Below are 14873 nucleotides of genomic sequence, written 5' to 3'. Positions count from 1 at the left end.
GGCTGCTCTGAAGCTGTCACTGTCCCTCTACAGGTCTCATCTGACAGTTCCTACCCTTTCAGAATACTGTGTATGATAAACATAATGTTCTTGTTATTTGTAAATAATCTGCTGGCAGCAGAGCCAAGCTGGGTTCAGTGTTTAGTTGGAGATAAGAGGCAAAATGAAAACTAACCGTTACGGATATGGTTCACTGATTGTTTCCATTCAGAAATCCCCTTTTAAGTCCTTGCTATTCCATTTATGATGGCTATTAATCAAACTCCTGGATTTAATTTTGATCGGAAAATGGTCTACGGTCAAATGGGTTTAGTTGGTAATAGAGAGCAGGCAGAGATGAACGTACCTCATCACAGAGATAAACTCTTATTAATATATCATTGTGCTTTACATATTTCTCCCGTTTTGCCAAAATTGACAAATAAAAGGGACTAGGTTTAAAATTAAAAACATTACGGTGAACTTGTGTGAATCTTTTTTTCTGATTGTGGAATGAGGGTTCGGCATTAAAACTGAACTAAGCTGAGAAAATACTGTTTACTTTGTTGTTTTTTTAATTTCCCTTTTTAATTACCTGGAAACATTTATAACAGTAAAGTTACAGATGCATTAGCACTGTTCATTCGAGATCAGTTTAATTTTATACGCACCCTGCTGGGAGCATGGGATAATTTTTCAGGGGCATAATAGTAACTCTGCACCCATTCAGGCTCTGATCCTCGTGGGTGCAAGTTGAGTGTATCCTTACTTCCCCCTCAGTAAGCCTCCAGATTTATGATACTGGCTCGATCCTCTTGAGATTCGAATGACAATGGCCCAGTGCCGTGAGCCCGAGGACTCATTCCCAAATATTAACACTGTATACAGTCAGAGCAGAACTAACTCCATTATACATTCAGCCAAATTACAAATGTCATATTTATCTTAAAGGTTTAAACCATGACAATGTTTTTTTAACAAAAAACTAGCGCTATACAGTTTCATGTGGAAACATTGCACACAAGGCAAATCAAATACCGTTTCTATTTATGTGCATTTCCATTATGGGTTCTTGAAATATTTCATTGTGGTTCATTGTAAATCATCCAAAAGGATTTATCTACTTAACTGATTGAAACTCATTTGACAATTAAGTTCCAGCTCAGGGTCAAACCGCATTTGGGTTAAGCAATAGTGTGTTATAAAAAAATTTTTTTTAAATGAAATGCAAGTTTTGGAAACATTTTCCACTACAGTACATATTTTCATAGACACAGTTTGGCTTTTTTTTTTTTTTTTTTTTTTTACCAGTAATCCCGCAATGTCAAAAGCTGATTATAAGGACAGTTAAAAAAGACAGTGTAACTGAAACATTATCTCCGTAAAGCTGTTTTGGATTGTACATGTGGATTATCCATCATAACTCAACTCTTATTCCGATGTTGGATGACATGAGTTATTTCATTATCATGAACTCCAGTGGTTCTCTTACCCCCCTCTGTCTCCCCCAGAAGGTGTTCTCCCCCCTCTGTGTTGCTTGGAAGGTGAGATGTGAAGATCAAGGGGCTGTGTGTTGATCCTAGCTCAGGAATGGAGAGCCTGTGTGTAAAAAGTTTGTCTGTAGACGGGCCCGGTCCTGCTGAAAGCTCCACAACTCCCACACACGCTCCAACCTGTGCCCATTCACAGTTGACTGCCATGTAAAACACACGGAGTCTCTCTGGAACCAGGATCACGGCCTCACTGTCAGTAAGATACATCCATATGGGGCTATCATACTGTATAGAAAAAATTGCAGTGGACCCTGTTTGGAAAACAGATTTAGACACAGGACCCGGTTGTTCCAAGAGGAAGAGAGCATGTGGTCTGTAAATGCGCCTGCTCCAGGACGGCGTGACAACACCTGATCTGCTGTTTCCAGTGGAGCAGCCATCAGAGCACGAGGCCAGCCGTGTTAGCTATAACAGTTGCAATGTCAAGGCCTGGACGACAGTTCATTATTGCCTTTATCTGAGTGCTGGAGCTACAGAAGATTCTGAGAGAAACTATACATTACTTTCCCACAGCTGGCTCGGAAACGTATCACTTACAGTGTGGTTAATATTTAAGGAAATCAGCCAGAGCAGGAAAGCTCTGTGTGACTTCAGGGAGATTTTATTTTATTTTTATTTTTTTAAAGAAAATGTTGGATTGCGATTGTGTGTGTGTGCGTGTGTGTACCTGGAATACCACGATGTCATGTCACATTGTATTACACTACATATATTGTAACTATTAAATGCAATAAGTTTTTGGTGTCATAGTGAATTCAGAACATCATTTACCTCTTAAATTGGAAATATTTCCTAATGATAGAAAGGGTGTTTCTGTGACTATGACATTTCCCTTAAACATTACTTTTACAAATATTGAAGGCCATTTGCTTACAGATGAGGAACTGTGCAAGGCAGAGATCTACCACAGCTGAGTCCACGTTGAACTTTGGTGGCACACAATAGAATAGAAAAATCATGCAACAACATCTGAATGTAAAACATTGATTCTAAATGGATTTGGATGAAAAGCATGGGACATGGACTTTTCCATGACCTGTAGCGGAATGATTCAACTATTCCATATTTTTCCATAAGAAAGTATATTTGAAATCCACAGATACAGTGCGTTTGTTCAATTTCAGTGTGTGGAACAATAATGGCCCTTTTGCCGTACATCAAAAGACGGATCAAAAGACTCAGTTTGTGTCTGTATATCTTTTCACATCTAAAGAATGACATATGTGCCGATTTATAATCCACGGACATCTGGCCTTTTATCACTATTGATGTCGTGCTAAAAACTGACACAGGATTGCACAATTTCATAATATGTAATATTATTAGTTTCAGCAATGCACCGTGTAAAAAGGCAGGATAACTTTGCAAAGCAGAAAACAAAACTACAAATAACTGCGAGGCATTTTGCTGTCACCATAGGAAATACTGTCATCCACAAACATATTTTACTAAGACTTTTACCAGGTAGGCTATTATATATTTGTAGCAGCTTAATCTAACTCGAATTTAGTGTTTTATAGATATGTATCCTTTATAGAAGAAATGGTGTGAGGAAACTATAGGCCGAAGTTACCATTAAGCATGTTATGGTCGCTACAGAGTGTCCTTCGGGAACTTCAGGAATCTTTAAAGGAATTTTACGGGAGTATGATGATGATACCAGAGAAACTATAAATACCGGTAAAATACGGTCACTCTATCGACTATTCATCATCTCGGACACACTATAACTTACTTTCAGCTCCCTATGGATATATTATGGGGCTATTCCAGGGCACTTGCACTAAGATATCACCCCGACAACAGTGCATTCTAGTGTTTCCGAGGAGCTGCGCCCTGGTCCCGGTGCAGCGTGCTTTCTTATGTTAATGCTGGTCTGACATCAGCAGTGAGATCAAAGCGGGGCAGGGGTACTTTAGAGCCGAGTCTGCCCCCACTCAGCCTCACTCACCATCCACGGCTCAGACCTCTCTCTCTGTCCCTCACACACACAGGCGCACGCACGCACGCACGCGCACGCGCGCTTACGCACGCACACTCTCACCGCCTGCCGCTCCGATCCACACCATGCGTACCTGTCCGGAGCTACTCCACCACCCCGTGCTGGATTTTACCCACGCTTCAGGCTGACTCCGACCCGGACCCTCTCTCTCTGGAAGGACCCTCCCGACCCACTCGCCCTCGTTCCCCCCGCGTCGCTTTGTTCGGCGGTGAAGAAGCGAGCGCCACGGCAAAGGTGAGGTTACAATCGCTCGGCCGGAGCAGACGTCTGCTGCTCGGCGGTGTAGCGTGCGCGCTGGGTGCGTCTAAAGTGCGGGATTATTCGGGGAATACAAAGTTTGGCCATAGAGGCGTGAAAAAGGTGAGTAACCGAGAATGGTCCGAGGTAGGAGAAATGATGGTTAACTACTTCCCACGCGTTTTATGGTCATGGTTTTAATTTCATGTGAAAGATATCAGGTCGCAGCCTGAGGACTTAATTCCCTTCAAAGTGACTTGAAAGTCTCTCCTCATGAAGACTTTGGTCTTCGCAGGCAAATACCATTCGGCTGCTATAAGGTTGCCATCGAAATATCCTCGCCAGACCTTGTTGGTCAATCCCCAGCATTTACATCCCCGCTGATCGTCGGGAAATACGATTAATAATCCACTCGGTGTCCTGCCCAGCTAATCTTTGGCCGGCGACGGACGCCCGCCGCACGATGTGTGACCTTATCGGCCCCTGTCGCTTCGGGGGGGAGCCGGAGGATCAACTTCGGCCAAAGGTAAACGTAAGAGCGAAACCGGCAAAAGGCCGCGGCTTCTTGGGACACGTCTGAAGCCGGACGGCGAGCGAAACTGTGGAGGGCCCAGGGAGTGTTTTTATTTTAATCGATAGTATGTGACAGGCTGATTGTTTTATTAGTTTAGCCCTACAGGTCAGACTCCAGGTGCTTGGAAAGTACTTGTAACACCCCATGGCGCGCTGCTGGGTTTCAGTCAGCTCCTTTAAATAATTAATACCAGAAGATTTGACACAGTTTCGAAGGCGTCTGGGCCAATCGGACCAAACCGGGAGCGGAACTCGGCTGCTTTAAGAAAGGCCCGTTGTCAGCTACCTGCAGTCTGGCCCCTCAGATGCTGGGTCAGATCGCTATCAGATCGTGCTCCTGGTGCGCGGCCCCGTCCTCGGACTGCAGACTGCTGCAGATCTGTGTCCACGTCCCGCCGCTCTCGCTCCACCTGGAATTCTTTACATTTCCCCACGTGGAGCCGAGGGGACACCGGCTGAGTTAGAGAGACTAAAAATACCTGTGCGGAGAAACCTGCCAGCCTGATGGCACCTCGTCTCGGGAAACGGGCCCCCCTTGCCTGAATGTGTCCCTCTCAGGCTGTGAGAGTTCGTCCATTTAAACCTCACCACCACTGTGGAACTAACAACAGCAGAGAAATAGTCTTACCATCCTATTATTGTATATTTAAGAAATACCGTAGCAGATACAATTCATCCCTCTGTTACAAGCAAAGAGATTTCTTGACTTTAAGGTTTAATTGCAATTACTTATCTTGTTTCTTGTGTTTATTTGCATGTAGAAGGAAGTTGAACTGTTGCTGTATTACCGTGAATTTTCTTACAATAATGTTAGTGAGTTATCTAGAAAGTGTTTGAACAATTATGCTCATTTCATTTTTTTTCTTTTATGTAGTTATTCATTATTTAACGTGAGCAAATGATCTGGGATTGTTGAAAGTGAATAAAATGATACTCCTTTATCTGATTTTTCTCTCATCAGAATTGTTTTTCTGGTTTTATCCCCTGTTTTTAAATGATCTTTTCGAGGTCTAAACCTTGTACTGTTTCACAAGTCACACGGACTCTCACACAGTGTACATCAACGCACCAAAGAAAAGTACTAAAATGCCGGCCCGCTCTTGCACCACTAACTCACTGGTAACTTTTATTATCTTCATTACAGGGTTTAGAAGAGGAGGCCGTGCCATGAGCGCTGACTTTTGAGTCTGAGCCGAGAAGCCCACCAGCCCTTTGTATCTGTGTCTTGAGTGAACTGGAGCCACTGTCCAACCATGAGGAGCAGCTCTCATGTCCTGCCTCTTGGTGTGCTCACAGCTCTGCTGCTGTCTCAGGTCTGCTCCAGCATCAAATGGCTGTAAGTATTCTCAGGAGTGCCGCCATTTCATTCTTTAGGCAAGTCACCATCTTTCCACTGCTTTATGTCCGAAAAATGTCACAACAGATGTCCTCATGCAGACACACTATTTTGCGTGGCTCTCTGCTGCATGCTTCGCTGTTTTGAGGTTTGCAGGGCCCATCGCAGCTTTGAAATGGGCCCCAACATTCCTCAAGTTACCCTGATCAAGGGGAAGGCTCTGTGTTGCGTATATGTGTATGTGATGAAGGAGACAGTAGATTAGCTGGCAGTTCCTCAGGTTAAGAGCGGTAACCGCTTTGTTTTATTAACTTTAATGCCGCTCCCTTAAAAGGAGACAGCATTTTTCAGTTTCAAGAGCTCAGACTGAATTCACCCCATGTGGTGTAACAATGAAACGATAAGAACAGAAAATAAGACGGAGGGGCATCGTGCTGCCGCAGACAGCGCCAGTGATGTCAGTGCTTACTGTGGGTAGTCTCCACAGGCCTCACATCCGTGTAACAAGAGTGGCAGTAGAAGTTGCCGTGAATGTTAACACACATGCTGACTGCTCGCACTGAGCTAAACAGTGTCTTTATGGCACAGTAAAAGTAAACAATAATTTTCACAATAATTTTGGAAAAGTACATAAAATTCCCAAGTTGCTATTTTTTGATTTTGTTGTTTTGGCTGGTTTTGTTTGGTATTCTTATAAACCTTTGCAGGCTTTCTTCACAATCTGAGTGTTCTGTTAGTTTCTTTATCTGAGCTATTGTGCCTGTGCCGTATATCTGATCAGTGTGAAAACATAACTTTTGGATTGGGTTTAAGCAAAAATATCTTCATTGTCCTATCAGAGTTACCGGTTGTAATACTCACAGTGGGAAGACTTGAGCAGATGTGCCATGAGAGACGGGATGGCATGTGTTAAATCTAAGCGAGAAGTCTGACAGTCTTGATAATGCACAGCGGTGCAATGCAAAACAGATGCAGTTGTAAACACCTGTGAGTGCCGGGTTACTACGAGCCCAGTGGAGTCACAGCGGCTCGTTGGGCATAGAGTGGCGGCCCCTCAGCCCCTAATGCGAAACAGGCCAGGGCGCAGGCGGCGCTGCCTGGTTCTCACGAACTCTCAGCGGAGTGCAAGACGCAGAAAGCCCAGATCAGAGCTAACCTGCTCCGCCTGTGGTTTCTCTATTAACTTAATCCTCAATAAGTTTAAATTGTTGAAATCAAATGTGTGCACCCTTTAACAGTCTGTTAACAGATGATTCATTCCAAACTGAGGCCACAGAGGATGGGGATTCCTGTGGTGGAAAATGCACTCAAATGGTTAGGGATCTATGTAGTTCTTCATCTGACTGTGGATCAGAATTTAGTGGGGCTTTTATACTTTTAGGCATATCTTGAGGCCTCTTCTTTGTTTTAACAAAAGAAAAGTGGTGTGCCAAGAATATGTCAATTATATTTTATGAATCTGCAGCTGACTTTCCCTTGGGATTTTCACTTTGATAAGATGGTTCTTTGCTGTGATGCATGCTAAAATATTTTTCCTGCCTCAAGCAGCATTTGTTCCAATTTTTCAAGTGTTTGTTCAAAGTTGATGTGTCTCACAGGCTTGAAACATGTGTACACAAGAAACTCGACTCGTTAATGTACTGCTGTAAATAAAACTGACAGGGTGCTTTGGTATTCCCATAAATGTAATAATTTCACAACTCATAAAACATTTGATTAAGCAATTATTACAATTACAGCTAAGAGAATATGTGTCGTATTATTCAAACTGACCAATATGTATCTTTCCCCTCCAACAGAGCACTGTCACACGCTCCTGCATCTTTACACATCAACCAGACTCAACACTGTAAGATGCTGCCGGGCCTGGTGTCTTCCCAAGCTCAGCTGTGCCGCAGCAACCTGGAGCTCATGCAAACCATTATCCAAGCTGCTCGTGAAGTCAAGAAAACATGTCAGAAGACCTTTGCTGATATGCGCTGGAACTGTTCCTCCATTGATATCCCTGTCGATGCCCCAAAGTATCGGCCAGATCTCGACCGAGGTATGCTCATAAACGGTTTGGAATGACAGTGTGGACTCGGTTGTCTCCGAAGAGCTGCCCAGTGTTTTTTATCCACAGGAGTGGAATGTTTATGGTCATGCTTGACATTCATTGAATATCCAAAACCGGGGTCATTAAGTGCTGCATGTATTGCAGTTGCGTTTACAGTAACTGGTGAAGTGATTATCAGTTAATGATCTTTAATGGTGTCTGCGCTCAGACGCCTCAATCGATTTATCTGTATGTATTAACATACTTTCTAAAGTTCTTTGATACGGAATCGTCTCCTTTCCAAACATGATTTTTGGTTTAAGAAATGACATGTTACCTCATATTTCCACTTTTTTACTGCCAGGCAAATTATTCCATCATTTATTTCTGAGGAGCCTTCAACAGGGATTTGTACTGAAGCTTGTTATTTGAGAATAGCCTTTCACAGCCTGTGTAAATTCTGTCTGATTTAATAATTGGCTTGTTATTTCTGAAATGTGCCGAATTAGCTGCCTGCACAACTGTTTGCGTTGCAGTCAGACTTAGCTGTTTCTGTTGCTAGAAGGACCTTGAATCAGCAGAGACCGTTGCTGGGTTGTGGGTGGGGGAGCCCTGCAGAGCTCCCCTGAAAAGACATAGCTGCCATTTGCCAAATGAACAGTCTGCACTGAACAGGAAATGGCTCATCTCTGTCCAGGGATGGCTTTGATTTAACCAGCGCACAGTGGACATTTACTCAAGTACTGTACTTAAATGCAGATTTGAAGTACTTGTATTTTACTCGAGTAATTCCATTTAATGCAACTTTATACTTCTACTCCACTACATCACACTTTTTACTCAACCACATTTTGTCTCACAGCTTTAGTTACTAGTTATTTTTCAGATTACAATTTTTCATATCCTTCCTGTCCAGTAAGAACTACGTATTTCCAATTGTGTTTATTTTGAATGTTTGTGATAAACTGAATGATTAAGTGTTACCCTTTATAGGTTGAGAAAATTCTCCTACCTCTTAAGCTAAATAAACTAGTTTAAAAACCCTCTTGGATCAGCTGGAAAATGCGCTTTCACAAAGCTGAAAACAGGGCTGTTTTTCTGAGCTCATGAAAAGCTGAATTTGTAGAGATGCGTGGTTCTCACAGGACAACGACGCGACAATCATATGATGATTTTATAGAATACGATGCATTGCTGTAGATTGAACTACCCAACAGTATATAAACTACTTCAAATTAACTCAACCTTTAACATCTACAGCTGTAAAATGCAACATACACGTTAATGCAGCAGTAATATTAATCCAGAAACAACCTATATAATAGTAAAACCATTTTACTGCACAATGAGCACTTTCACTTTTCATACTTAAGGTAAATTTTGCGGATAACACTTACATACTGTTACTTAAGTAAGGTTTTGAATGCAAGGATTTTACCTGTAGTGGAGTATTTTCAGAGTGTGGCATTAGCACTTTTACTTAAAAAAAGGATTTGAATACATCTCCCACCACTACCAGCCCACAGTCATACATGATTTATTCCTTTACTTCGAGCTGCTCCCTAGCCTTTCACATATGTGCTTTCTCTTTATGTACATCACCACCAATTACATCAGTAATCGCTCTGCATTACAGGATGGGCAGTGGTGGACTGGGCTCGATAGATACATTTTGTGCAGGCAGTCAGTTTTGTTTTTTTTCAATGTGACATTTGGAAAACTCGAAAAATTCTCGGGAAATTCAGTAGATGGACAGCACAGAAGTTGATTATAGAATACCCTAGTGAGTAAATATTATTTCATGTAAAAAAAACTACTGATCTTTCGCCTCTAATAATAACTGGTACAGCTGAAATGATTCACGGATGAATCGACTAGTCGATCAACAGAAAAATAATCAGCAACAATTTTAATAATCAATTAGTCGTTCAATGAATAAATCATTTTAAAGCAAAGATGCCGAACATTTGTTAGTTCCAGCTTCTAAGTTGTGAGGATTTTTCTACTTTTATTTGTCTTTTGTAATCGCAGACGTGAGTCGTGGACTGACAACATCACCTTGGGATTTAGGAAACTGATGGGAACGTCACTGTTTTCGGACATTTAATAAACAAAAGGACTAATCAAGAAAATAATCAATAATGAAAATGATCATTAGCTGTAGCTCTAATAACTGCACTGAATATAATATGCTGAAGTGTTAGCATTTATCTCCAGACAAAATTATCTTTGAATGGCTTTGTTTCTACATTGTCAGTTTGCAGGCCCGGGGCTTACATAACCGTTTTTTACCTATACAATGTGGGTTTCTGTGTTGACAGGAACGAGGGAGGCTGCATTCGTCTACGCCCTCTCCGCTGCAACCATCAGCCACACCATAGCGCGGGCGTGCACTTCTGGTGATTTGCGTCTGTGCTCATGCGGTCCTATCCCAGCGGAGATCCCAGAGCCTGGCTATCGCTGGGGCGGCTGCGCCGACAACCTGCACTACGGTTTGATCATGGGCTCCAAGTTCTCTGATGCTCCCATGAAGATGAAGCGCTCAGGCTCGCATGCCAACAAGCTGATGCACCTACACAACAGTGAGGTGGGGAGACAGGTAAGCAATATGGACGGATTTTTGCTCTTCATAAAAGAAAAGGAAAAATGTAAATATGTTGTTTCTATTGGGGTTTTATGTTTTTTAAACTGGATATCGCAGTTTAAATTCTGATTGTCTCAGTTTTTTTATTCCTGACATTTACTGTATCTTATTTGTATCATTGTCAATTCCACATATAGTGAGCTCTATCTAACCTCCATGTCCTCTGTCCTTTTGTCAAGGTACTAAGAGAGGCACTGGTGATGAAATGTAAATGTCATGGTGTGTCTGGCTCCTGCTCCATAAGAACCTGCTGGAGAGGCCTGCAAGACCTGAGGGAGATCGCCATGGACCTGAAGACCAAGTACCTGTCTGCCACCAAAGTGGTTCACCGGCCCATGGGGACACGCAAGCAGCTGGTACCTAAAGACATTGACATCAGGCCGGTGAGGGAGAATGAGCTGGTCTACCTGCAGAGCTCCCCGGACTTCTGTACCAAGAATGAAAAACAGGGCTCTGTTGGCACACAGGACAGGTGAGAATGTCATGTCCCGTGATGGTGTCTGACTGTGACTGTGCATGAGATGAAAGGGGATATTTGGTGGTAATGATTGTTCTCTGTGGTGTGGAGGTAGATTTATTAGCGTGACTCACATCAGTGACAGACCCACACAGCTGACAGATAGGAAATGACCAATCCTGGATGTCTGCTCATCCAGGAAATGGACTCTAGTGAAGTGCCGTCCTGCCTGGTGGCACCATTTAGTTTGCAGACTGGCTGATAACAACCCATGGCCCCTGAGAGGTCTCCGTCTGTGGCTTGTCTGGCCATGTGTCAGTGAAAAGGCCAGTGTGACTGGAGTCCTTGTCCTGCTATCTGAAACAATGACTAATGCAGTTATTCTTAGAACTGAGTGCGCTGGAGCTGATATCGATTGGAGAGGGCCACACAAATGCGGAAATAGTTACGGAAATGTGCCCCTCAAGATAAAGGTTTGCGTACTTCCACAATCCAGCTCCAGAGTTTCAGTTGGGACAGTGTTTAGCGCTGCTGGTTTGTGGTCTGCGAGAAGTTACTGGGCAGCCAACCCTGTCCCTGAGGGCCTGACTCGTGGTGAGATCTGGCTAACCGGTATCAGAGACATATGGCACAAATAAGCAGCACTGTCTTTATGAGCTCATTCAGCTTTCCCATTTTCCATAAATATGTTACAGAGAAGGATAGTTTGTATCTCACGGATTATTATTTAGTTTTGTGGATGACTAGAGTGAATGCTGACATTTCTCTGTGAATGTAACAACTTTGATCTCATATAAATTAACCATGATTATTTGTAGTTGTTTAACCAGACAAACCTTACTTTATGAGAATAAAAGCAAAGTTTTGTGCATCCACATATACCTTAGCATTATTCAGCATCAGCAGCCTGCAATCATGGTTGTGTATAAATGTCATGCATCATATGACTGCCTACATCATGTGTCCCTCAGCCTTAGGCCACTCTACAGATAACCACGAAACATGCTTCGTGTCAAGGACACTCACTGTGCCCGTTGCTTCCCTTGCAGTTTGATAATGCGGCAGCCACACACAACAGTAGTGCTTTTACCAAATGATGAGGCACCCGCTTTGCTGCCGTCATTACGTGAACAGGTTGTTGACTGATGAGAGAATGTGGGACAGCGGACGTGAATTTTAGCAGCAGCTCCAAATGGATAACGTTTGCAAAAAAGTGTCACGGCCCTGGGAAGAGGCACACTATTGAGAGTCCTAATTTTCAGTATTGTGTCTCTGCTTACACCAGCAGATGTGAACTACAAAATGTACTGTCCTGTCCTCTTGCTCTTACTCCTGACAAACCATGACCGTGTGGGGGTTTCTGTCTATTTCCCAGCTTTCAGCGATGTAATAAACCTGTCTTACACTCTCAGTGACTCTTGTCCCCCCTCCTCCTCCTTCACTCCCACAGCAGCCATCAGCTCAGCGTCTCTCTCACTTTACTGGTCATTAACACTCTGCCATCATAAAACAATGCAATTATGTGGAGAGGGCACGCTAAAGAGATGGAGGGCAGCCCTGTGTATTCAGTGTGATTTACAGCAGGGCTATTCTCTGTTCATTCAAGAGGCCTCGGGCTTCTGAAATGTGAGGCTCCAAAGCCTCCACGGCCCAAAGACGATGAAACAAAGAGCAAATGAAAGAAAAAAATGTTTTGAAAAAGGAGTGCACAAAAGGTTAAGGCACACCGGTCGGTCAAGCACTTATAAAGGACTATTGTGGTTTCTCTACAGGCTCGGAGAGTGTACAAAATGTTTTAGAATGAAGCTGTAAACTTAATTGTTTCAGGGAGGAAACCAAACTGGAAAATTATAGCCTCCATACCTCTTACACTCCATAACTGTTAGCCTCCATGCCTAACATAATATCTTCTTTTTTGTCTGTGCTAATTTCAGGCAGTGCAACAAAACCTCAGTTGGCAGTGACAGCTGTGACCTGATGTGCTGCGGCCGTGGCTACAACCCGTACACGGAGAAGCTGGTGGAGCGCTGCCACTGCAAGTACCACTGGTGCTGCTACGTCACTTGCAAGAAGTGTGAGCGGATTGTGGAGAGATACGTCTGCAAATGAGTGTGTGCCGCTGAGGGCCACACCAGCAGTCCTCTACACGTACTCAGCCACCCGAGGCTACAGATTAACCAAAGCACTACAATCTCGAGAAGGCTTAATCTTGTTTTAAGCTTTAGCATGTGTATCTCAACGAGAAGTGGTCTATTCTTGTGTCAGTATCATTTTTTTATTGAATCTCCAAACTGCCAGTTGGGCTTCTAACCTTTTTTTCGCTTCACAAGCCTGGATGTGGAGAGTGTGGTGACAATGTCAGTCGGCTGATGTGAAGACCGCCGTCCTCCTGGGTATTTTCTTTTTCTTGTTAATGATTATAAATTCCCACACCAGGGATATCGAAAGTCTATTTTATTATATCTCTATTAAAAAGAAATAATATTGGATTTTATGCTGGAGGAGAGGGATTGTCTTTTTTTCCTCACTAGACAGAGACTTATGTTTGACTTTATTCCACGGAAATCACAGGGTTCTGATGGAATGATGTGGTACTTTTTTTGGGTACTATTAAAACTTTTTTCCTCTGTAGAAGTGGACAGTAGAGGAAAGAGGAACACAAAGGGAACTTCAAGTACTTTTCAATCATGGAACATTTTTGTGGTTGACATTTTGGACTCTCACCATGTGTTCTATGTGGATCACGACACGCCTGCATCCCTGTGGACTGAGAGAAGACAATTAAGGACTTTGTGAAATGGTGCATTATCTCCTTTATTTCTGACATGCAGGCAGTTCAAAATATATTCTATTTTCTAGAGCATATGAGCTGAACTCATGGATTTTGCAAACCACTTTTGTGTGGATGTACATACTGTTATTTTGTATACTGAAATAAAGAAAGAAGTATTTATAAAATAAGTAAATCATCTTCATCATGATCTTTACATCTATGTTGCATGTTTTTGTCCTTTTCCTTTAACTGCACTTTTAATGACATATTGTGTGGCCCATTTTACAGAACTTTGGCAAAGACAAATCCATAACCTCAAAAGCTAATCATTTTCTAACTAAGCAACGTTTAGTGTAATTCACTGCAAACCCAAGTGTTATAAAATAACAGTTTACCACAACTTATAGCACACTGTGATTGTAAATCAGCTCAGCACAGTCAATAATAAATTGCAGGGTTCAACCTGACAGCCTATTGGGATCGCGCTCTGAATTGCCCAAACCCTGGGAAAGTGTTTGTTTGGACATTCCATCTCCTCACAAAGGCCATTGCAAAGGGGTTTTTGTCACTCATATCCCGGCTTTAGCATTCAAACATTCATCTGTCTGAGAGCCAGACCTCCAATGGACAAACATTAAATTTAAAAAAAGAAAGAAATCTAATTTATTTAGAACATAAAGCAAGACTGTAGGCCTGTCAGAGAAAACAGACTTGGTGCTGTGTGGAACCGAGCTATTACCCTCTGACCAGCCTTGTGTTGGCTAAAGTGGTTCTCATGATTTTACACTGACAGAAATAGCTGTGGAGGTCTGTAGGGCCCATGCTGTGAGCTCACATGATACATCGCAGCACCAAGCTGCACACTCACTGGAGCTGTAACACTTCTTGACCCTAGCCTGTGGAAGCATGCAGAAACTGCCAAAACAACCCCATATACTCTGGAAAAACAAGGCTGGGAGGAATGAACAGGGATTTTAGTGGCCATTTTATGATGCCGGACATTTTTCACGGTTCTCCTTGTCATCTAATTTCATTTTTGGATACAAATATAGAGAAGTTGATTAGGCACGTCCATTTCAGGTAATGGGAAAAAATGTGACTCCAGATCCAAAGCCAAGACGCTGGATATACAAACCTCCTTAACGCTCTAACAGAGAACCAAAGGTGATGCATGGCAACAGTATGACTGAGGGTAGTCACTGAAAAATGAACTCCAAGAAGTCTTCTTTGAGGCAGCAGTTTCAAAGCAGGAACAGGCAGTGATGATGGACACAGTGTGCTGGT

The 14873-nt window shown here is 42.8% G+C and overlaps 1 protein-coding gene across 1 annotated transcript; it reads left to right on the top strand.

The window, feature by feature from the left end:
• The first annotated feature begins 3523 nt into the window (after window positions 1-3523).
• wnt11 (wingless-type MMTV integration site family, member 11) lies at window positions 3524-13741 on the top strand. Its single transcript, XM_040149777.1, has 6 exons — window positions 3524-3768; window positions 5489-5680; window positions 7480-7724; window positions 10037-10314; window positions 10539-10831; window positions 12751-13741. The coding sequence occupies exons 2-6, from the start codon at window positions 5598-5600 to the stop codon at window positions 12923-12925; spliced, it is 1074 nt and encodes a 357-aa protein (XP_040005711.1). The 5' UTR covers window positions 3524-3768; window positions 5489-5597; the 3' UTR covers window positions 12926-13741.
• The last annotated feature ends 1132 nt before the right edge of the window (window positions 13742-14873 follow it).

Source organism: Xiphias gladius, chromosome 17 (genome assembly GCF_016859285.1).
Source record: "Xiphias gladius isolate SHS-SW01 ecotype Sanya breed wild chromosome 17, ASM1685928v1, whole genome shotgun sequence".
Taxonomy (NCBI): Eukaryota; Metazoa; Chordata; class Actinopteri; order Istiophoriformes; family Xiphiidae; genus Xiphias; species Xiphias gladius.
Note: the sequence above shows the minus strand (reverse complement) of the source record. Positions and strands in the feature narration are given on the sequence as shown.

What these genes read in the sequence shown, in the direction of transcription:
- wnt11 (XM_040149777.1), top strand. Translation starts at nt 5,598, where the DNA reads ATGAGGAGCAGCTCTCATGTCCTGCCTCTTGGTGTGCTCACAGCTCTG. An exon ending in TCGGCCAGATCTCGACCGAG is followed by an intron (nt 7,725 to 10,036) that starts GTATGCTCATAA and finishes CTGTGTTGACAG; the next exon opens with GAACGAGGGAGGCTGCATTC. An exon ending in TCTGTTGGCACACAGGACAG is followed by an intron (nt 10,832 to 12,750) that starts GTGAGAATGTCA and finishes TGCTAATTTCAG; the next exon opens with GCAGTGCAACAAAACCTCAG.